Raw genomic sequence first — 24,163 nt, 5'->3', positions numbered from 1 at the left:
TCCACAACCAGGCTGAAGCCGAGAGGATTGAAAACGAGTTCGAGGTCGGTGAAAAGGTTTTGTATCGACTAAAAAAGAAAACATTTGATAAAGAAGCAGCAAGATGGTCTAAGGCTGTGTATTCGGTGGTAGGTATTGATGGCTACCGCATCCAAATCAAGTCGAAAAACGGACACACTCTTTACAAGGGGCTAAACGATCTAAAAATTGTTAAAGCAGAAACATCTGAAGCTACTATCAACAGACGTGATATTTTAGAGGTGGAGAAGATCTTAGACCACAAAACAGATGCGATCTGGCAAGTGCAAGTATCTCATTCAGTGGGTCGGTAATGAACTTGACTCCTGGGAGCCACAAGATAATCTTAGATTATTCAATAAGAACAAGAGATCAACCTTAGAGAATGAGTACTGGAAGTCGTTAAAAATGAGTCGAACTATCTTCGAAATAAGTTAAATAGTGAAATCCACTGTAAGCGTTGACTCATCTATATCTATCAATCTATTTTCCAAAAATAATGCTTAAAATATATGACTTCATATATAGAATGTGTTGCAACTGCGTAGAGAATCAACGTGAGCTTGTACAGCTCCGAAGAAAGCTGTGGATAATTCAAGAGGTTAGTCGAATCAAAAATGAACTCAGAGATTTAGACCCAGTAGCCAATTTCCGGGAAACCGTGTACAATCTACAGTACCGCGACCAGTTAGAAACGATATTTGGTGTGCCGTTTCATTGCATCAAGGATCGATACATCAATCTCCTCAATGAGCGAAACCGTTTCTGTCATACGTATCAACCATTTAAGCATGACTCCGTTATGACAAGCTATTGGTGAGTATGTATTTAATCGATGCTAATACTTTTTTATGACTACCATTATATAGTTAGACGATGTTTCCCAACTTTACATCCCTCGCTCAGCGAGAGCAAAACCGACAGGAGCTACTCGAACGAGCTGAGCGCCGAGTTCGTCAAGCCAAGTCCAAACGCCTTATGTACGAAGGTGCATCATGGGCTAGCGATATCGCGAATGGTATCACTACTGTTCCAAAGAAATCAACACAATCCGCTCAGTCTGATATTTCGGTTGGCCCTGACGAGGCTACGCCGGAAGAGTTAAAAAAAAGTCTGAATATTGAAAACTCCCAAAAAAAACCTGAGTCCTCAACAATGGTAGATGCTGAAGTTAATGCAACACCTGAAATGAACGATGCATCGACTACTGCAAAGCCTCAGTCCGTTGATGCTTCCAGTACTGCTAAGCCCAAAACCAGCGATGGTTGGGTCCACGTGAGCCCCGATACGACTGATGTTGGAGTTGATAATAGTGCAAGAATGACAGATGCTGGTGTTGGCCCTGATAGTCCACTGCCGCAAAAGCCCGTCGAAGAAGATTTGTTCGACGAAGGCAATGCTGAGGTGAAAAATCAAACAAAGTCAAAGGAAGCGGTCGCTAAAATCTTCGAGGTTTACCCCATCCTTGCAGAACTAAATATTCACCCTATTGCTTCCAACGGCCGGCAGCTTACTAAGTATTATATTGGGATGGATGCTAAGGTGTACAGTATTAAACTGAGAAAATATGTACTAGTTCCGAGCATTGATTGGTCTGAGACGTATGACCATATTGGTGAGGTATTAATTGATGATGTCAGATTCCTCGCATACGTCAATGAGAAGGAGCGACGTAATGAGATGGGTAAAGAGGACAAAAATAGCCCATACCAGGTTTGGCAAAATATCGGCTCAAAAAGAAAAAGAATCAATGCCTCAGAAGGAGATTATTCAAACCGCTCTAAGCAGAGACTTGACGACAGTTTTGTGTTCGATACTGGAACATCCACAAGATCCGATCAAATGGACAGCAAGCTCAAATTATTTTGGACAATTAGCAAAAATAGGGAAGTCCTTGAATCTAACGGATTGATAAAGAAGATTGTACCAATTCTTAATGGTTCCGCAAAATCTTCTCCTATTGACAAAGATGGCTATGTTTGGATCAATGGCAATAGCATTAGCGTTTACGGGAAAGATAGCGAGCGTGTGAAGCAAGCAATCACTCAGAAAGTGAACTGGATAATGACATTCCAATCTTTCATTAATATGACTAAAGCCAGGGGCCTCGAGTTAGAACTAGTTGGTAGCAATGAAACCAAACACATAAATGATTTTACCCCAGCTAATGGTGAAGCTCAGCATGGGTTACTGAGTGGTATTGATGAAGACATGAACCAAGCCTATCAAACGCTGATAACGACGCCAAGAATATCTTAACTGATTACTACAGCCAGTTGCACGCTAATAGTATTGATATTCCATTTCGGCTACAACCAATCGTGAAAATCAACGGTGTTGTTAAGTCCCATCCATCATACTACTTTGGGCAGCCATCGGGGTCTAGACCCCTAAATATTTTAAATCGTGAAAACAAAGCACACAAGCAGGTGAGTGGTGTAGCTTGGAAGGGGTTAATGAAGAATATCATGTGGATGGATACCTTTTCGTCCCTACTCAACGGAGCTGAGGACTTGGACCGCTATCTTAATGAGGTTGAATACCCCTTCCCATCGAGCGATGAAGAAGCAGCTAAGATACTTGAAGAAAAGGAGCTTGATAAGAAAAGACGTAAAAACCTGGATGCTAATCTTGAAATATTGAATGAGGCTATTCTAAAGTCTGTACACGATATTAGACAGCAAAGCGTTGAAGAGTATGAATACGATGACAGTTTGCAAAAGCTTCATGATGAGTCAGAAGCAGCTTTTCAGACATACGGTGAGGCTCACAAACGCTATGAAGAAGCAAAAGAGGCTGTTAGAGGGAATAACTCAAAAGCAGCGAGATCGGTGTTGAAGGCAGCTACATCAGCTATGAAGGCGACAAAATCGATATATCAAACGAAGGCTAAGCGATACGCCGAGGCAAGCGAGGTATCCGGCAGTGGCGTTAAACGAAAGCTTCAAGGTCGAGGATTGCGCGGTGCAGGTGTTGCCCCGCTGGATGGTGTAGTTCGCCGAGGCCGTACCTACAATCTCAATGAGATCCAAGGATTAGCAACGCCGTCAGCCTACACATACAAGCAGATCGGAAGCAAGTATATTCGTATCCCCGACCTTGATGCTAAAAAGCTCGTGATCGTTCAGCCGAATCGGCGTAAATGTGGTCCTAAGTGGGAAATCAGTGATAGCCTCCAAGCCATGATCAAGGCACTTGTCTATAAGAACCGTATCGATCAATCCGCTTACAATAAGCTCAGCGTTGAAGATAAGACACTGTTCAAGGAGGTTCTATCGATTACTCATCTCCAATACAGCTTCCACGATAAGTTAGAGGATCCTCTAGATACGCTTAGGGCTGAATACGATAAGCTAAAAGGAGAGCCACAACTCGGAAATGACAACCCCAGTATCATCAAGCAGCTCAAGTCTCTCACGATGGATATGTACAGCAATCGACTGATTGATGATAAAGAGTTCAAAGATATTATCACCCGTTTATTATAATACCATGTTCTTCTTCAACTCGCGCATTATATCCAGTTCCGGAGGCAGCTATGGTGACAATAGCGACCTCAACGTCGTTGAGTTGAAAGCTATCATGAAGAACATCATCATTCATGATCGTCCCCAGAAGACCCAAGCCGCTGTGTGGGCTACTGACCTCGACAAGTCGACCAAGAAGGTGGAGGCATCTACCCAAACGGAAGGCGGCCGAGTCTGGGCTTACCAGCCAAAACAAAGTCAAAGTCTGTGAAGACATTTGCTCTATAGAGCAGAGCGGATATACTTAGATGTCTACGTCTGTTCTCTTCTCGCGATAGAGTCTGACTTTTTTAATCTCCGATATCCATAGCCATGACAGCATTCTTGCCACTATGTACGTTGTACATTGGGATATAAGCATTATTCCCTATCGAAACCACTCCAGCGTGCATCGTTATTGAACCGATGACTTGGCCAGTTTCAGGGTTAGTCAGGTTCTTTTTGATCGTTTTACTTGGTCCGCAGCCCATGATACTCTATTACAACGAAGTACTCAAGATCTGCTCTATATTTATCGGTGCGAAATTATCCCTGAGCCAATACAATATATAACCCTCTCGTGGAATTCGACAATTCGATCACATTGTAGTTGATCAGTATCAACGACATTAGCGTTAGTAGTCTGAGGGCAAGCGGTCTTCGCCACGAACTGGGTTTGACAGATACCATTCTATATTTACTCAGACATAATCGCTCTCAACTCATTGAGTTCAGCTTTGAGATTATTGATTTGGCCTTGCTGTTCTTGGATAGATTTACACAGTACCGAGGTTAAACTGGCGAGATCGATTCCCCATGGATTCACTGGAAACCCATCCGGATTAAGCTCATCGTTTGCTCCGATATCTACTGCTTCTGGCATGACCTTATACAGCTCCTGAGCGATATAGCCAACATGGACAGTCTGCTCTTGAACCATCCTGAATTTTCTAGGTCTCATTCTCATAAGGCTTGCCAAACCATAGGGACAGTCTACAATGTCCGCCTTCAACCTCTCATCGCTTGCATTGGTATAGCTTCCTCCACGCACCGGGACATAGGCTGTCCACGAGTAATTAGCATCGCATTTTCCCAACCTGATAGCTCCTACGGTTGAATCAGTACCAATCGCTGGATAGTCAGTCTGAGACCAATTGAATCGATACCTAGCAAATCCATCGCCGCCTCCCTTTACGTGCATGAAATTATTCGCCCATACCTCTCCGCCTGAGTGAATGGTTGCTTCTGGCGACCACGTACTCATACCAACTCCCAGTCTTCCTGAGCTGTTGAGATAAGCTTGAGTTGTGTTTCCAACCATGAACCTTAGCGGGTCGCTCGTAGTGGTGCCTAGAGCTACACCACTACTTCCTCCCGCGACATCGTTGTATACCTGAATTTCAAATTCGATTGGAGTAGTAGCATCGTTGGCTATACGCATTGCGCGTTGCCAAGACTCGCTTAGTAAATTCGCGCTCGAAACTATATCAATTTTTGCAGTACTGGTAGCTGATCCAAAGCGAATGTATCCTGCTTGAGTGATTCTCATACGTTCAGTCATTGGTGATAATGCATTAGCTCCTGACCGTGTACTGATTGCAAAATCAGCAATTGAATATTGAAGACTCGTAGCGGTTCTAGTACAATATAGATTAACGCTAGGGGTGTACGTTGTCATATCACTAGTACCTTCAATCGTGAACGATAATCCGGCCTGAGCGCCAACCGTATTGCTTTGATTACGAATTATGAGATTAAAACCAGAGGCACGCGTTGTTGGTGTAAATGATGTCCCGGCCGCAATCTGACATTGGGTAGAAGTAGTGGATATCAGATTGGTTGACGTTAGAGATGAGATACCTGATGAGATGCTACTATTAGAGTCTAGTACAAGAGCCTTTGATGCTTCTGCAGTTCCTGCTCCGGTGATAAGATCTAGACAGTTCAGCTCAACGGTAGATGCTGTGCATCCAGCAAGCTTGTTCAGCTCCGCACCTGTAGCATTGAGAGTATCTCCCCTGAGTTGAAGCGTAGTAGGATTGATATTCAAGGTCGCTGCATTCATAGTTTGAGTACCTGACTTACTAATCGTATCACATGTGATCGTAGGCGATGATACTGAAGTCGAAGCTATAAAGTTTCGTGATATGGTTAGATCGCGAATGCCTGGGTAATCTTTCGTACTATTGAGAACCACAACGCTACTGGCTGAAGCGCCCCCTTCGATAACATTGAGAAAGTAAGCATGATTGAAATTTATCCAAGAACTGACTCCATCCCAAAATTTCAGATTCGGAATGAATAAACCGGTTCCACCAGCGCTAAGGGTTAGATTGCTAAGCGTACCTAGACTAGTAATATTAGGCTGAGCAGCGGTTTGTAGCGTACCCGATACATTGCCCGAGAAATTTACAGCGGTTAGAGTACCTAACGATGTTATATTAGGCTGAGCAGCAGTCTGTAGCGTACCAGTAATGTTAGTTGCAGTTAGCGAGCTAAGACCTGTAATGGATCGACTTGCACCAGTAAAGGTTAAACTGCCTCCGATAGTCAATCCAGTAAGCGTACCTAAGCTGGTGATATTTGGTTGAGCAGCCGTCGCTAGCGTTCCATTGATGTTTCCACTCACGGTGAGCGACGAGAGTGTCCCTACACTTGTTACGTTGGTCTGAGCAGCAGTTGCCAATGTACCAGATATGTTTCCACTCACGGTGAGGGACGATAGCGTGCCTAAGCTAGTAATATTAGGCTGAGTCGCTGTCTGCAGCGTGCCAGTAATCGACGTTGCCGTCAAACTACTAATAGTAGCAATTTCACCTGATGCATCAAGCACCAGAGCTTTGTTGATAGCGGCAGTACCTGGAGTAATATCAGCTACATACGTTGGTACGCCTGAAACGGAAGCACCATTAACAGTTAGTCTACTACAGCTTAGTGCTCCAAGACCGCTGATGTTCCCACCACTTCCAGGGACAAGCGCTACACCAGGTGATGCTACGCCTTGAGAGCCACCGGTAATGTACGTCAAGCGATAGTCATACTTGTTCAGATAAAGAGTCTGAGCATAGTCATACGTTAGAAACCCGCTGGCATCCAATTGGAGAAAGAATGCCGGATTATAAATCGGCGATGTGAATATCGGGCTAGGATAAGAAAAACCTGAACTCATCTTTGTTTGATCCTATATAGTTTAGACGATAATCATGAGCGGTATTCCAGATTTCGGAGCTTCAATCCCTAAAAAATTCAAAAGCGCCTCTATGGGTGATATTCCAGCACTTGACATCAAAGCGCTGCTTAGAATGGTGGTTCTGGGGCCATCGTTCTCAGGGAAGAACAACTTATGTATGTTCATCCTCAAGCATTCTCCTCACGTATTTGCTCATCTAACGATCATTGCTCGTAATCCTCACCAGGAGTTATATGAGTATCTTCGTGATAAGCTTGTTGGCTTTATTACATTCGCCGACCCTGACTCGCCTCCGAGTGTTGAACGGGTACGTCATACACCAATTAATTCCAATAAGCCTGAGCTCGTCATCATCGATGACTACAGCAACGGTAAGCTTCTTCAGAAGAATTTGTTCTCACATTACTTCACTAGAGGGCGCCACTTCAAGCTATCAACCATCTTCTTGAGCCACAGCTACTTCGCAACGGACAAGATGATCAGATTGAACTTAGAGTACGTAGCGATCCTGAAAGCTAATTCTAAGCGAGACCTCCATATGGTTGTGAAAGATTTTAATATCAAGGGAGTAGATGAGCGTTCAATCGTCTATTATTACAACAAAGCCGCGGAGCGAAAGGGCCAAATGCTCTTCATTGATTCGGTCAAGGGTCAGATCAGGTATAACTTCGATAGACCGATTCGTATCGAGGACTAATTCCAATTTATCAAACAAAAATATGCCTACAAACATATAATCAATATGTCCAGCTTTATCAAACTCGACAGCACCAATCTGGTACAAGATGGAACCAATTCAACCTGGAAATACTCCTTTCCCGGATCGGCGGCTGACTTCCGCGATGTAGTATGTGCCATTCAATCGATTTCGATGTATAACAGCGAGTATAACATTGATTCAATGCAATTTCAGAACACAACGTTCAAAATCGAAGTACCTACCGCTGCAACTACATCCACAATCAGTGTATCCCTCCCTGATGGTATTTATTCTTATGACGATATCAACCGAAGCATTCAGACTGCTCTTGTCAATGCTGGGGCGTATCTAATCGATCCGTCGGGGAATAACGTATTCTATATCAAAATGAGTGCTAACAGTGTCTATTACGCTTGTCAGCTTGATTTCGCTCCTACGCCTACAACTCTACCAACTACCGGTGGAACATGGACCAGACCTACCTCTGGTTTATACTCCTCTGGTGGTACTGGATTGCCGACTACTACTTGCGTTCCTCGACTGATCATCGATAATGCTGAATTCGGTAAAGTAGTTGGTCTCACAGCGGGTACATACCCCTCCACATCAGCTACTGTTGGAAGTGCTCAGCTATCAAACATCATTCCTCAGATTCACCCGACCAGTTCTTACATCGTTCGTTGCGATCTGATGAAAAACGAATACGTGTCTTCTGGTGATATTGTCAGCGCTTTTGATAGAGGTGACGCCGCTATTGGAAAGGTCATTTCATACAAACCGAGTCAGTATGCGTGGATGAACTGTCACAATGGCGCTCGAGCTAGTATTACACTCAGTATCTGTAACCAAAATGATAAAAAAGTGATTTTCAGAGGTACGTCGGCATCCATCCTGCTTCTGATTCGTCCAAAAAAATAAGCCATTCAAGCTATTTTTTGTGACGTCTACAACGTAAATGAACCGCCAGACTTACGGCGTGCCCTGAGCGCAGCCATCTTAGCCTTCATCTCTGGCGAACCCTTCGCTGGACGTTTCTTTGCTACGCCTACACCATAACGGCGACGAACCTCCTTTCGCACAGATCTGATTAGATCCTCATGTTCCGGCTTGGTAGCTTTGATAGTAGGAACACCTTTCCAGCATCGGCCGCATCGGTGATGACCCCCTTGCGCTTCGTGTATGCAAGAGCATTCTTTGCAGCCTTCTTTACGTCAGCCATTGATACGCGACCTCCTTCCTTGTCGCTATCGGAATCATAAATATTAATGCCGGTTAGGGACTTGATTGCAGCTCTGGCTGGAACAGCAGCCGTTGGCTGACCAGCATAAGTAGCTGAAGTAGGAACCGCCGCACCAACGGCTCTGGATAGTAGTCCCGAATCGTTAGCGAATTTGTATCATTTTTTTATTGTATCCCAAACTTTACTGAATATACTTCCACCTTGAGCCTTCTTGTACCCTTTTTGATCTCATGCTTCGTAATGTCAAGTCTGACACCACGTCCAGCGTTACGAGCCTTGAGCGCCTTTTCAAACGAAGCAGGGTGGAGATGGATGACTGAACCACTACCCTTTAATTCGCTTGAGGTGAGGCTGAGCTTACCAGTCTTGAAAGCTTTGGTAAGCTTCCGCGCAGGAATATCACTGGAGATTGTTAATTCACAATACATGATTGCTACATACGTTGAATTAAATAACGCATACTATTCTGATAAATATTATAGTAGATATATAATAATAGTACATTTGTATCATGATCGACCATATCTATCGTATTATCTATTTGGAAAGCGACGTTCAATACGTCGGCTCGACGTTTAATGAGCCGCGTAAGAGATGGCAAAAACATAAGCAGCACTATCATGAATGGGTCAGCGATAAGCGTGGTAAATGTGAGATCTACCCTTACTTTCAAGAGCATGGAATCAATAAGTTCAAACTCATTCCTATAAAAACTTATGATGTTGTTGATCGTAAGCACCTAGAAGCATACGAATCACTGTGGATTTCAAAACTGGCTTGCGTAAATAAAGTGAACCCATTTCAAACAAAAAAACTATACAAAAAGCAGCACTATGAAGCGAACAAAGCATCTATCACCGCAAGATTAAATACCAAACATCAATGTGAACGTGGGGGTAGATATACCCATGTGAATAGGCTTAAGCACTGTCGAACCACTAAACATCAGGCTTGGCTAGAGAACAACAATATTTAAGTCTTTAAATCGATCTAGCAGATCAATTCTTTTTTTTTGCTTGCAATATAGCCAAAGTAAGCTCCATATTCCACAGTAATCATCGTACGTCCCCTGGTATTGCTTGGAATTGTATCGTTGGATCCCATACCGCGTCGGAGCCCCCTCTGCCACACTATCCAAGTATTCACCATTATGAACCGCCGTCCAGTGTCCTACCTCAAGATTAGGAGGGCGAAGTAGAATCAGAAATGACCCTTTCTTGGGGAGAGGGGACTTTATCTCATTTGATTCGAATATATTATCGAGTTGAACGTTCATTTTCTCAGCGAGTTCGATGCGATCATGATCTGAGGTGATTGGCTTGATGAGGTGCGACATAATATTTAATTTTATCAAACTATATTAGGATCCATATAGATTCAACGATGAGCGAAACTCAACTATCCGATCAGTACTTGTACCAGAGCTTGCTTAAGAGCGACCCGGAGATCAAGGTATCTTCGAGCAAGCGTGTACTACACGTTATTGATCTAAATCAGGGTTCGTACCAGAATGGTGTTATCACTATCGATGCTACGGCTCAGCTTAACGGTTCCGAGGGCTTCGCAAGCCTCCGTGATGCCTACATTATGCTTCCCTACAAGGTCTCAATGAAGAATGGTGGCACTGCTCAAACTGCCGCTGCCAATCGTCTATGTGCTACTCTAAAATGCGGAAATTGGAACGTTATTGATAGTCTGAGTCTGGAACTAAACGGAAAGACTATCGTCTCTATGGCTGACTACAAGCTCTTTTGGAACAACGTTCGTGCTCAGACTGGCTACAGCCCTCAGTACGTTGAAAAGCACGGAGCTGAATCGTTCTTGTACCCTGACGCTGCTCAGTCGGTATCATACAGTTCTGGATCCGCATCTACCAGTGGTGATGGATATTCAAACACCATGGCATTCTCGTCTTCCTTTGCTGTCTCGGCTCCTCCTGGTGGTGCAACTATTCCTAATGATTGTTTCATTAAGCGCCTTCTATCGAATCCTCCTACGGCTGGCGCTGACTTCTCCAGCTCGTGGCCGTCGGTAGGTGGTGCTGCGGCATCGACTACCATTTCTAACCAGACCTCGCGTGGAGCTTTCGTAGCTGGTGGTACTGCTGCTAACGCAATCATGGGAACGTGGAACTACATGCTTATGATTAAGCTCACCGATCTGCATCCTATCTTCCGTGAGCTTGACTTGATGGCTAACCCTCAAATTTGCCTGCGTTTCCGTGTGAATCAGGGAACATCTGTAGTCGCGGTAGATGCTTCAAAGGGCATGTCGCTAACCTCTACTACTCTATCGTTTGGTAATAGTTGTCCGGTCACGATTGCCGCTTCTGCTACCGGTAATTCGATGAATGGTGTGCTTGCCGCATCTGCTGGCTTTAGTGTTGCTTGGGGAGCGGTTGTAAATGCTCTTGAACCTACATACATGCTTTTACTACTGCTCGTTTGTATGTCCCTTTCGTTCATCTTGAGAACCCTCAAGCTATTATCTCTAAGCCGGTTAAGAAGGTTCGCTACAATGATTGCTACGCACAGTGGTTTTACCAGCGTGCTGGTATTGGTAAGTCCTCGACTCAACTAAAATGCTTCTTTCGATCTACAGCTATCGGCAAGTGTTAAAAACGCGAAATATGTTGTGCTTTTTCCATTCGCGGAACAGACAAACAACTTTGCTTCTGCTACTGTTCAGCAGTTCCAGAGCCCCTTCGATAGCTCTCCATACACGCTTCAGCCCGGGTCGTCGATTCGCAACTTTAACGTTCGTATTGGCTCGACTCAGGTGTTCGATATCAGTCATGACTATGATTTCCACCACTTTACCAACGAAATTGCTAAGATTTCAGCGATTAACGGAGATCTAACCCCTGAGCTCGAAAATGGTCTACTTGACTATCAGACGTGGTCGGTCACAAACCGCATGCTTATTGCCGATGTCAGTCGCCTGACTGAGCGCGATGTACCTCAGGCTATTCAGATCCAAGGTACGAACGCCGGATACCAAGGTGTGAATATGCTGATCCTCGTAATTAGCAAACAGGAACTAACGTTCGATAGACTAACCGGAGAGGTTCTGGACTTCACTACAGCGTAAGTAAAAAAAAGAAAGATATTTTATAGTTCAATTCCTTGAGTAGCTTTGGACACTTGTCAATCACGAATTGACTTTTTCTTAGCCAATCGAGATAGCCTGGATCCAATTTACTGATCTGCTGTAAAGATTCGCCTCGATACTTACCCCACGTCATCATATAGGAGTTATCGTTATTTAGGAATCTTGAGTGAAGAAAGATTTTCATTTCCTCGCTAATGTTGAGACTGGGTTGGTTGTGAATCCAACGACAGTATCCAGGATCATTCTTGAATACATCCTCAATGGATTGACCTTTGTATTTTCCGAAAGATAGTTCGATCGTCATGCTCTATGTGTGGGTATCTATATACATAGCCACTTAATTTTGTTGAGAAAAATATTAATTCTGAAAATGACGTCGTAATGTGCCAGTAATTATTGGGAGTTTCATCTTACCCTCGCATGTGCGATCCTGCACGACTACAGGGTCGCGCGTCTGGTCGCTGGCTAACGGACGCCTCCTGGAGCTCTGAGGTCGTGTAGGTAAAACGGACGACTATCCACAAAGATCGTTCTAGCACCGTTCTCGGAGGTAAATTACGATAAGAAATTATGAAAATAAAAAACTGCCGGCGTAATGTACTACTTGGTCACCGTCGCCGCAGCGCACGATCTTTTCTTCCCATCCCTCCACGATGTACTTGAAGTCAGTCTCACTCGTCTCCGCAACGAACTCCTCCTTGTGTGCCAGCGTGCGAGCCAGCTCCTCCTTCAACACCTCCACGAAGTGGTTGGTGCGGTCCTCCGCTACAACAAACGTAAAACCCACGGACTCCAGCACCTTGCCGTACTGCGACGGCGAAAGCAAGTGGTAGCCGCGACCGGCCACGTATGCCTTGAACCTGTCCGACGGCTCCTGTTCACCTTGGCAGTAGTCCGAGATGAGCACGCGGCCTCCAGGCTTCAACCATCGGAAGAACTTGGCGAACAGCGCCTGCTTGTCCTCAATGTGCAGGATCGTGTCGCGACATCGAAGGACGCGTCCGGGAACTCCTTCTGCGTGGCGTCGCAGATCTCGAATTCGACGTCGGCGTTCGGGTCTTGCATCGACGTCTCGAGCGCTCGGTGCACCATGTTGGTGGAGAGGTCGATGCCGACGACCGAGACGCCGTACTGGCGAGCCATGTAGAAGTCTCCTCCCCCGATGCCGCATCCGACGTCCAGCACACGCTCGCCAGGCTTGAGGTTGAGCTTCTCGACAAACTCAGTCGTGGTGCCCTCCCTGACCGAGCCCTGTCCGAAGATCTTCTCGTAGCGCGTGATGCTCTGGTTGGAGTACTGCTGCTGGTCCAGGAACTTTTGGAAGGTGGCGACGGCCTCATCATCACTGTTGTTGTCGGAAGCTCTTTGCTTCATGACTTTGGTGTAGCTGAAGAAGAGTTGTCCGTTGTTCTTCTTGATCTTGCGGTAGACGGCGACACTGCCTGAGGACTCGAGATTGAAGTATCCAAGGTCTCCGTTCTCCTCCTTGGTCACCACCGAGCCAAAGGCCCCCACGTAGAAAGCAGGATGGCGGTAGTGCGTCGGGTTCGAGTTGCGTTTGACGTCTCCCGACTGTCTGAAGCAGGACTCGCGGAAGAAGAGCTTTCCTCCAGGTCGCAGCCACTTGATGGCCTTCTGGGCGAACTGCTTCACCTCTTCATCCCCCAAGTACATGAAGATCCAGTTGGAGAAGATCACGTCAAACGAGTTGGGCTCGGCCTCGAGGGTCACGACGTCCTGGCAGAGAAAGTTGATGTTCTGCATGTGGCCGTTGGTGGCGACGTTGGCCTTGTGGAAGTCGTCGATGAACTCCACGGCAGTGACGCTCTTGGCCGTCTTGCCGATGATCGACGTGAAGCGGCCGATGCCCGCAGCCAGCTCCAGCACGTCCTTGTTCTCCATGCAGGGGGCCTTGCCAAGGATTTCAGGGAGCTCCAGCTTGGTCAGCGCCTTGGCGTGCGAGTCGAGCATCATGGTCTCTACGGTGGCGGCCGAGCGGTGGCCCTCCCAGTACGACTTCATCTGCTGGCGTGCGACGTCCACGGTCATTGTCGGTTGGCGCTTGTTCAGGTGATGGAGGCTGCTTGAACTCTCGGGGTGAGAATTGGGAATGAGCTTCAGCTGTGCTGCCGTTGCAAGTGCGAACCTCAAGTAGCAGCAGCTAGATGCGACAGTGGATACCGTTAGAGCGGGGCATGTTCAACACGTCTGGAGACGTCGCTAGAGGATTGGGTGTATACGTGCAAGTATACGCCAATCACAGCGGCGAGCACCGCCACAGCAGCGTATACAGAGCTTGCATGCATGGCTGCGTGTTGACGCAGAGGCACGCGGCGGCTCCGCTTCCTTTCGTCTACAGCAACAATACGACCAACACTCCGATACCCATGGTGAGACCGAGTAGTTTTGCCCATCACCCCGATGCTACGTCAGCTTTTCCCGAGCATACAGTCTTGGAAAAAGAGAAATATCATAAACACCATATATTCTCTGACAAACACAACAAAAGCCTGAATCCCACAAATGTGACGAAAAAAGGGGATTGGAGGGCTCAGATACGCTGAGATTAAACTTCGCAGCAACAACGAGGTTTGGCGATTGTTGATGTAAAACAAAATGTTCTGCAAGAAGCAAAAGCCATGCAGCACCCTTAGCAGCATGGATACAGCCAAGTGCTTGAGTTAAAAGCGTAAAGATTCATTGTTCTAGTTAAGGTTACCAGCCGCGCTCCGCTTGGCTGGGCGCCCTCCCGCGCCCTCCCGCGCCCCCGCGCCTCGCTTCGCTCGGGATAAAAAGATAGTATGTACTGGCGAGCGTGGTGCTCGGCTCGCTGGAATGCTCGGCGCTGGACCCGCCTCCGCAAATACCGCGCGGCCCTGCTTCGCGGGCGCCCCGCGCGGGTTTGCTGCGGCTACGCACCTCGCAACCGCTCGCCTTAGTCGTGACTTGTATACGTATTAGCTCAATTATATAAATTGTGGTCCACATAAACTACAACAACCTCCTGTTTCTGGGACGTGTCCCCTCATTCTCCAACCATGGAGGCTCCCCAGTCGCAGTCGCGCTCGCACGTGGCGCTGCTCGCGCTGCTGGTGCTCAGCGCCGTCGCGGGCGTCTACCTCTTCTTCCAGTCCGCCCCCGAGGCCGAGTTGTACGTCTCTCTCAGCCGCGCGTTCTACCCATTTCCTGCGCTAACCGTGTCTACTGTTGCACATTTGGTCGCAGCCCCGAGTGCGAACCCATATCCGTGTCCTACGTGATCCGCGGCGTGTTGCCCACTTGGCTCAATGGACGCAACGACAAGATGGGCACCGTCCAGGGCCTCTGGCAGTGCGCCAGCCAGTACCGCGAGCACCACGCCGCCTTCGTGCTCAGCAGCTTCTGCATCGTGTACATCGCGCTGCAGACCTTCGCCATCCCGGGGCCCATCGTGCTGAGCATCCTGTCCGGAGCCATGTACCCATTTCTGCAGGCCCAAATTCTCGTCGCTTTTTGCGCCACGACGGGCGCCTCGCTGTGCTTCATGCTGTCCTACTTCCTGGGCCGTGGAGTGTTTAGTCGAGTGCTGTCGGGCATGATCGGCCGCTTCAAGGAGAAGGTGGGTACTTTTTATAGTGGCGATGGAGTTTTATCATTTACACATTTTTTGGACGTTTTTGTTGCGCAGATTGCCCAGAACCAGGGAAACATGTTCTACTACTTGCTGTTCCTGCGCATCACGCCGCTGCTGCCCAACTGGTTCGTCAACATCGCGTGCCCGCTCGTCGGAGTCCCATTCAAGTACTTTTTCCTGGCGACGCTCATCGGACTGGTCCCTGCCAACTTCCTGCACATTTCCACCGGCGCGACGCTCAACAGCGCCGCAGGTGCGACGGGCGGCAGCAACGCCGTCAACTTTGCCGTGCTCTTCCTGCTGCAGTTTGTGGCTCTGCTGCCGACGCTCTTTAAGGGCAAGATCGAGAAGTACGAGAAGGAGGCCTTCGAAAAGGCCAAGAAGAACAAGTAACAACTGTCGCTGGAGTGCCTTAAAGTCTAATGAGCGCTGGCGAGATCTTGAGACTGTAGACGCAGCTTGCAGGCTTTGTTCATAGAAGCTGGAATTGAAACATCTGTAATGGTTTCGTGGTGTATGTTTATGTCTACACTTTACTGATCACCTTGTTTCGAGGGCGACGTTGCTGTTGCTGTGGTAGAGCTTGTTGGAATTATTCCTTCTGAAAACACGGACTGTTGTTAAGGGTGTATTCGTAGGATAGGGCACAGTTAGCTGTCCGAACAAAAAACCAAGAGCTAACAACTTGCACAGTGGCGCACCCCAGCAATAAAGGACGATGTTACAGTGGTGTTGCTTGTGAGATGGGCTACAATAGGCTACCCGGAGCACTGCGCCGGGAGTGTACACAGGTGGTAGGGCAACAGCAACAACAGTGACTTTTCCAAAATTAATGAAAGGAGAGGGGAAAAAGGTGGGGGAGATGCAGGAATCAAGTGCTACGGTATGGAGGGAGCATACGGGAGTGGTTGGATTAAACAGCAATTTCCTTTCGTGTGCACGCGGTGGGATATAAAGTACAACGGGAGACTCTGGATTCACTGGTCGCCGTTTCCTGGTAGGACTGGTACGACGGGCTTAAGTATTAGTCTTACTTTAACTTTTATAGTAAAACCTGCCTACCTCCGAAAAGCATCGATAGGGTTTACTGGGAAGTTGTTGAAGTTTAGGTCCAACGTCCGCTATGTCGACGAAGAACAACATTACTTGTCAAGTTTTCCCACACCCAGAACAAACCAAACCAAACCAAACCAAACCAAACCAAACCAAACCAAACCAAACCAAACCAAACCAAACCAAACCAAACCAAACCAAACCAAACCAAACCAAACCAAACCAAACCAAACCAAACCAAACCAAACCAAACCTCAAACCAAACCAAAATTACCAGCAAACCAGGTTTGGTTCGGTTTCATGGTTTGAACGCGTTTCATTTTGAACTCCAAACCAAGCTTGCGGTTTTTGCGAACCAGCCCGCTGGTTTGAACCGTGGCTGCACATTCGCAGGCAGTGCGGCTTGTACAGAATGGATCGCGGTTAGAATCACTTCACCGTTATCGTTCTCTTTGACAAACTTTGCGTGTACAGTCGTGCACCTCTAGTTCGTCAGGGCGGACCATATGTAAAACCAGAAGTGATGAGGTTCTTGGAAGGTTCCATGACTTAGAAATCGTTCAAACCTGAATAGGTTATCCTAAATTATAAGGTTATACCGGTGCCGAATTAGAGGTGCACGACTGTAGATCCCCTTGATTTATCGAGTAAACTTGTCAAATATATGGATTTATAAACTCTCTGACGTCGTGTCTGCCTGTGTATTCTTTTACCGCAAAAGAAAGTTTGAGGGCAAATGCTCATATTATCATGAGCCGGAGACTGGCTCAAGCTAACAGTAAGCTTGCTTGCTACTAGTTTATCTATGGGCGCTCCCGGACTGACCGAAGCGGTTTCTCAATCGCGATAATTGTTATTGTGACCTTGCCCGTTTATTACGATGCCACGGGCTCAAACCTTCGATCGGTCCCCTTATTCCAGCTTGGAGCTCCGGATTTCAGGACAAACGAGCGAATGGAGGATTCAGTTCGGACGTTCGAGCGCTGGGCGGTAATATGAGTTTACAGGTAGGCTAGATCGTATCACAGCTCTAGCCGTGGCCAGTGGAAATGGCGATTTTGATGCGATGTCTCTCAAGAAAGATCAAAAGAGGCTGATGTTCGTCTGCGTGAGCAACGATGAAGTTTGTGCGCACACCGATGGCCTGCTTCTGTTTGCACTTTCAAGACGAAGTGGTTCCGTCTCTAAAGCTCCCTTAAGTTCCGCCGATACGATAGGTCGCGTTCACAAACTGGCTACAGCAAGGTCGGGATAAATAGGCTATCTGCATAAGTTTCCTTCACATACAGTGCATTAACCTATTGAACAGTAAAAAATATCCTTGTTACAGGTTAGTGACTTCTCGATAAGAAAAACGTTCTGACTACGGAGCTACGAGAGACGTAATGTATGGTTGACGTCTAAGATTGAGATGTCCGAAGCGCTGGATGGTCCTCGGCGTTTGTTAAGAGAGCGCGCCTGCGTATAGCAAACAACCGAGGGTGGGCCGCGACAAAACGGTGCAGGCGTGATGAAGCTGGGAATTCGTGCAGACACTCTTGAAGACGCTGGCAGGTAGCATAACTTATTGATGTTCAGAGCTACGTTGAACTCGATTGTCCATATTGCTCTTGCACTCATCTTCCAGAAGCGCCATCATAGTTTCTAATTGTCTGCGGCATTTTAGTTTAATTGGTACCCGTGAATCAAAAACCTTAGGATACGATTACATGTAATACTGCTTTGTGGTGGCTCGAGTAGCATTAAGGAAGGAGGAAGTAATGAATTGGTAGGAGGACGTTATGAGTTCTCATTTGTTGGTAAGAAATTTGTTCGTAAATATTTTTTCATTGTAAGTTCTGCTGTGTACAGTAGGGCTATGGAATTCAAAGCCGAGTCACAAGATCTCGCATAATACTCATTTAAGGCTTGTGCCAGTAGATATTTTGTCAGTGACGGCGAAATGAACTGGCTAATTTTCTGTTGTTGGATGGTCCGCGTTGGTTTCATGAAAGCGGCGTGGGGGCAACTGTCGCCCTCTTTTGCGCGGGCTAAGGATCAAAACTAGCAATAGCTGTTTACGATGCTGCCTCCCCTGGCGCTTGACACGTGCAACAAGAATTTCCAGCTTCAATTTACACGAAAACTATAATTCACGTCAAAAGTCATGTTCAATGCTAAAACAATAATCGTTTAGGCACAAGATAAGGATCCACTGCTTACAAACTACACCTTTGCCCGGCCATAGTTGGCCTAATTTGCAAGCGAAGTTGTCATGAATATTGGAGGTACCAGAGAGTAACATTACATTCCCTAAAGTATGACTTTCGTTTCATTCAAAGTTGTCTAATTCCCATCGAGAGGTACATGCACCACATGTAGCCGCAAAGCTCGTCTCACCCCCTGCTCAGTGAGGGGCGGTCTCAACGCGCCCCCATGTTCCCCTCCTTGAGAGATCGCGCGCGTACAGCTGCCGCTTGATGAAGGGCATGCAGACGCGGATCGGACACTCAAGAAGCTGCACGCACGCACACACGCCTTCGCCTTCGCCATCTTGCCTCTGTGCTGGCGTCACTTCGCAGTGCGAAGTTCGTACTCTATCAGAGTACGCCAAAGTTCTTGAGTTTGCGAGGGAAAATGTGTATTACGTCAACAGTCGTTGGTGGGAATTAGACAACTTTGAATGAAACGAAAGTCATACTTTAGGGAATGTAATGTTACTCTCTGGTACCTCCAATATTCATGACAACTTTGCTTGCAAATTAGGCCAACTATGACCGGGCACAGGTGTAGTGATAAAAAGCTTCTTTTATATTTCAGAGAATATTACCAACACACTCTACTTCTGATTATAAACGCTAAAACTAGTTTCAGCATTGGTGTTTTGCGCTATACTACAAGTAAATTACCTTAAACGCGTTGAATTACGTATAAGCATGCCATAAAACTGCATTAGACATTCATACATGAATATGTAGACTGATAACAATAGTGTACAATAATATTTTTTTAATGAAGAAACCATTATAGTAGTAGTCCTACGCTTTGACGTATTCCTTTTCCTAAACGGCTGTTTTTAGTGCTTATTTTATATAATATCAGCATTTTCTACAGTGGAAATATACTTATTATTTCATATCTCGTGGTACAACTTTGGAACAGGGAAGAGTTTGATAACAGGAAACATTTTTGGAACAGGGTACACTTTGGGTACGTTTTTTCCCCAAAATTCTACATTATTTCTTAAAAACGGTCGGTTCGAAAATTACGGACCCGATTCGGAATTATTTTAAAATAACGGACCCGAAACACAATTTCCCTAATTAGATTTGGCCCACCGCGTAGCAGCGATAGCTGGGCCTGCACTTCTACTTAGAATAATAGCCCTGCAACGAGGTTTGCTGTAAAAGTAACTTATGAGCGTAGTAAGCGATAACAGTACATAGTATGCGATAGCAACGCGTAGTAAGCGATAGTATGGTGTAGTATGCGATAGCAGTGTGCAGTAAGCGATAACAGCGGGAAGTAAGCGATACCAGTGCGAGTACACGTAGTGGAAGGAGTGCACAGATTATTACTAACGCGTGCAGAACACTTTTACTGTAATACTTTAGGGATGGACATATTATAGCTGCAGCGGTGCTTAGTGTTCATGTTACGAGGGCATATAGCTACATTGGCTGAAGCCCGTTTATATATTGCAGGTACAGTGTGTAGCGGTAGGATAATGCGTTAATGGGGTCGTAGATACATGTATTCTGACATTCACTGAGCGGGAGATTTTTATCATAGTTTACGCTGAGATTCCTTCAATAACCGTGTTATTGGACGGATATACATTCAGGAAACGGGATCAGCATAACGGAAACGTGCATAGTTTCGGGGTGCGAACTTCTTACTTTTAAAATCGGGTGCGGTTTTTCAACTAGCCAATTTTCGACTAGCCACTTTTGTGACTACGGTTCCGACTAGCCACTCGTTGCATGAAAACTAGCTACTAGTTGCTAGTCGAGACGCAACAAGTAGCTAGCCAAAAAAATCAAACGCCAGCCCAGGACGAATTATCGACTAGCCACTTCATAGTGGCTAGTTGACACGCTAAAAGTGAATACTCGAGTCGCTAAATCTGCATAGTGGCAAATACAAATGTGGTATCATAATTAATTTTCGAGTGACCACTTGTTCATTGGTAAACTATGCACTTTTGATGTTGAAGTTGGGTGCTTGATGTTGAAGTGGGTAGGACACTCGCGCGTTGGCACTCGCCTGCGGACTTAGCGACGGCACTTCGGGGGGACCGCCCCTCTCTCGCCTCGCTAGGGGGGCTCCGCTCCGCGGCCTGCCCCACCCCTCGTGCCTTACGCTAAGTCCTCGGCTTCGGCCAGGCGCGGTGTCTGGAAAAAAATATCGGGTTGCAGCGTTCGCATTCGCTCGCTCGCGCAGACACGCCCCCGCCTAATCGGCGGGTGTTGGCAATCGGTGAATGCACTGAGTGAGTCTGGCGCTCGCCCTCGCCCGTTTGGCCACTCATGGTGTTGAAATAGTTGGACCAAATATATTATTTTTGATTAATTGGTCCGACCAAAACTAGGTGCGGTGGCCAAGTAGCTAGTCGGTACCCAAAAAGTGGCTATTTGGAACAGTATTCTCAAAAGTAGCTAGTCAAAATTATACTGGGATAGGAAGCGACGAAGTGCTGATAGACCAGCCCAAACAGGATTAATTCGGGCGATGTTCCCCCTTCCAATCGACACCGGTGATGAACCGGTAACGTCTTTAGGTCAATTTACAGTAAGTGATGTCTATTGACCGAGTGTTTTAGACTTCTCAAGAATGATGGAGGCTGGTCCAGTTCATTTGCAAATTCGTCGAGTTAGATTCGTCATTGATTTTGCTCTGAAATCGGTTGTACGTCGTGACCATAGCGGTGATACACTGTCGGGCAGATTCTGCGGCTGCGAAGCAGGCGCAGGAGATGCCCGTGGAGTGTGCGGATTGAGTTTATCAATGGCGATCAAAGGTGAGTTAACCAATCCTATCCCAGCCTTCGCGAAGTCCTTGCAATTCGCAGTTCGAAGAACTGTCGATTGGGGAAGGTTTTTGGATGACATCGAACGACATTCACGCTACATTCGTCACTTCACCCCCGTGCGGATGACATCAAACAACACATCATACAGCAATCGATCGAATCGGTCTGAATAACACTTACAGGTTTTGATGGATGTCTGTTCTTTTTTTCCTTCTACTGTAGATTGATGTCAGATGCCATCAGAGGAAGTGGGGCCCCACGACGAACAACGTATTGTGTATTAGCGGACTACTACTACGAACAATGTATTGTGTACTAGCAAGCATTGTATTATTTTGATCAATATAATGCATCGGTGCTAATGATGCTAACCTTGGACACAACTGGTGCCGCCACATCACTGCATCGTATTATACTACTGTACATGCAGCTTCAAAGCTCTCAACATAGTACTTACTCATTGAGTGCCTACCAAAAATAGAGAAATCACCCGACATAGATGCAGCAGATATGACAGGCTTAACACGAAAATATGCCGACATATCCTAAAATTTGGCCGCCACAAATGTATTAATGAGCAAACTCTGGTCGATCCTAATAGTCTCATTTCAAGTCTTTGATCACACTATAGGACAGTTAGTGCGGGACACTTTGGAGCTGAATCTTTCCAGATCCGCTTGAAGTTCGCGAATAGCAGGCTTGAAGTTCGCCATTTCCCTTCCTACCCCCTCCTGCGCAAGCGCGACAATGATTGACGGAGACGACGGCGTGGTCCTGCTTCTCTACGAGGCGTACAAGGCGCACACCGAGCGCGTGCGTGACGCCCGCCGCAACGTTCATCAACTCCTGCTGGAGGAAGAGTGGCGCGTCGCCATGCGATCCCGCCACTACCTCACCACGCAGTGTCTCGACGCGCCGTGTGCATCAGGCTGGATGACGCTGTACGAGTACGGCACTGACATCAACTTCTTGAACGCTACGAGTCTGAAGCGGTGAGTTCTTTGAAAGGCTTGTATTACATCTCTATTCTAGCACTACTGCTACGAGTACAGTAGCGCGTTTGATCAGTTGCTCTGTAGATTCTCCTGCTTCTACTACATGCCGCCGCCGTCGTCAAGAGGGCGCCCACCCAAGCTGCGTTACTTACACCAACTGCTGGGTCTCGTTCTTACCTTCTACGACGGGTCGATGGAGCAGAGCTCCCTATGCATCACCTTTGGGGTCCCGCCCAGCACGCTCTCCAGGACGCTGCGCAAAGCCGAAGAGGCGCTAGCGCGGGCGCTGAACGGCTACGCTCCTGTGCGTATCTCGTGGCCCTCGCCCTCGCGCCAGGTAGAATTGGCGCGGATGTTCAACAAGCGTGAGACTTTGCTCACCCACACGTTCGGGTTTATAGATGGTAAAAACCTTCGTGTACGTATGCATGCTCTTGAACTTGCCTTTTACTTTGTATAATCATTAACTCTAAATGCTTTTGCAATGCGTTGTACAGGTGCAAGAACCTTCTAACGCAGACCTTCAGAACGCCATGTACAATGGCTGGCTGCACTCGGTCTTCGTGACCGGCACGATGTGCTTTGCAGCCGATGGCTGCATTATCTGGTCTCGCCACAACTGCCCGGGGTCGTGGAACGACTCGGACACGTCCTTGAAGTACCTCGGCAAGCTGACGGACCTCCAGTACTGCCCCGATGGTCGTATGGGCGTAGTGTCCGATTCCGCCTTCCCGTGCTCCACGGCCATGACGGGGCGAATCCTCACCCCGTTGAAGGACGGAGATATCAAGAAAATTGAGCCTTCACTGCGCGCCACCGCACGCACCCTACACAATGCTATCACTTCCATCCGCCAGGCTGCAGAATGGGGAATGGGTAGCTTGCAAAAGTTCTACAGCAGACTCATCTTGCCGCTGCCCTACGACCCGAACCTACGAGGCATGCGCATCGGCAACCTATTCCGGCTTGCGAACTACAGAGTTCGCACAGTCGGGATTTCAGAGATCAAGACCACGTTCTCGGGCGCGATGGAGATGCCCGAGCAACTAGCGCTGTAAGTGTTTTGCATCTCCGTCCGTAGCTTTCACGTACTAGTACAACGTAATAGCACCTTCGTTCGTGCAGCATGCACTTTAATAGCTACAATCGAATACATGCTGCCAATTCTCGCAGCAAAAGTTAAGTACCCTGTTGCTTGCGACTAAGAGCTGTATTGAAGATGATACGCTACTAAATACACTTCCTTCCTCTTTCGATCTCCTTGCTGTCTCCGTCATGCTAGAGCATTTGCGGCTCAGTCTTTCTTCGTTAGAGCGCCCAGAATGAGCAACAGCTCTTGAGTGCGAGCCCGAAAATCTTCCTTGTCACGACGGGCGCGCTCCTCTGCCTCTTGTTTCTCCTGACGGCGCCGCTCCTCCGTCTCCAGTCTCTCGTGACGGCTACGCTCCTCTCCTTCCGCCTTGTCGGCAAGGCAGCGGGCATCGCGAGCAGCAAGCTCGTCGCGGCGACGCTCCTCTTCTTCAGCGCGGCGGAGCTCAGCCTTGCGCTCGCTCTCATCGCGCATTAGCAGCATCATCTCAAACATGGAGCCGCCCATGTTGCTGGCGCTGCTCTCCAAGTCGGTCAGACGCTTCTTGAGCTCGGCGGTCGCCCTGGCAGCCTTCACGCGCTTCGCCTTGGCGAAGCTAGCCTCCGAGAGCTCCTCGTCGTCATCGAGGGCCCGCTT

General features: G+C 47.3%; 6 protein-coding genes across 6 annotated transcripts; 4 read left to right on the top strand and 2 right to left on the bottom strand.

Annotated features, from left to right (window-relative positions):
* Positions 1-6,456: 6,456 nt before the first annotated feature.
* Positions 6,457-6,693, bottom strand: PHYSODRAFT_404270 (hypothetical protein; the record flags this gene model as incomplete). The annotated part of the gene is made up of 1 exon (XM_009527067.1): positions 6,457-6,693. A coding segment is annotated over one exon (237 nt), but the record flags the coding sequence as incomplete, so codon positions are not given.
* A 34-nt stretch (positions 6,694-6,727) lies between these two features.
* On the top strand, positions 6,728-7,411 carry PHYSODRAFT_497074 (hypothetical protein; the record flags this gene model as incomplete). Its single annotated transcript, XM_009527066.1, has 2 exons — positions 6,728-7,012; positions 7,058-7,411. 2 exons carry the CDS (start codon positions 6,728-6,730, stop codon positions 7,409-7,411), a joined length of 639 nt encoding a protein of 212 aa, XP_009525361.1.
* Positions 7,412-7,456: 45 nt separating this feature from the next.
* On the top strand, positions 7,457-8,332 carry PHYSODRAFT_492611 (hypothetical protein; the record flags this gene model as incomplete). Its single annotated transcript, XM_009527065.1, has 1 exon — positions 7,457-8,332. The coding sequence occupies one exon, from the start codon at positions 7,457-7,459 to the stop codon at positions 8,330-8,332; it is 876 nt and encodes a 291-aa protein (XP_009525360.1).
* A 169-nt stretch (positions 8,333-8,501) lies between these two features.
* Positions 8,502-13,814, bottom strand: PHYSODRAFT_345888 (hypothetical protein; the record flags this gene model as incomplete). The annotated part of the gene is made up of 3 exons (XM_009527064.1): positions 8,502-8,618; positions 12,394-12,726; positions 12,753-13,814. The coding sequence occupies 3 exons, from the start codon at positions 13,812-13,814 to the stop codon at positions 8,502-8,504; spliced, it is 1,512 nt and encodes a 503-aa protein (XP_009525359.1).
* Positions 13,815-14,803: 989 nt separating this feature from the next.
* On the top strand, positions 14,804-15,771 carry PHYSODRAFT_493918 (hypothetical protein; the record flags this gene model as incomplete). The annotated part of the gene is made up of 3 exons (XM_009527063.1): positions 14,804-14,916; positions 14,991-15,363; positions 15,433-15,771. The coding sequence occupies 3 exons, from the start codon at positions 14,804-14,806 to the stop codon at positions 15,769-15,771; spliced, it is 825 nt and encodes a 274-aa protein (XP_009525358.1).
* Positions 15,772-22,189: 6,418 nt separating this feature from the next.
* Positions 22,190-23,495, top strand: PHYSODRAFT_249619 (hypothetical protein; the record flags this gene model as incomplete). The annotated part of the gene is made up of 3 exons (XM_009527062.1): positions 22,190-22,434; positions 22,495-22,855; positions 22,935-23,495. The coding sequence occupies 3 exons, from the start codon at positions 22,190-22,192 to the stop codon at positions 23,493-23,495; spliced, it is 1,167 nt and encodes a 388-aa protein (XP_009525357.1).
* Positions 23,496-24,163: the final 668 nt, after the last annotated feature.

This window comes from Phytophthora sojae, assembly GCF_000149755.1.
Source record: "Phytophthora sojae unplaced genomic scaffold PHYSOscaffold_3, whole genome shotgun sequence".
NCBI lineage: Eukaryota > Oomycota > Peronosporomycetes > Peronosporales > Peronosporaceae > Phytophthora > Phytophthora sojae.
The sequence above is the reverse complement of the archived record's forward strand: the minus strand, read 5'-3'. Positions and strand labels throughout refer to the sequence as shown.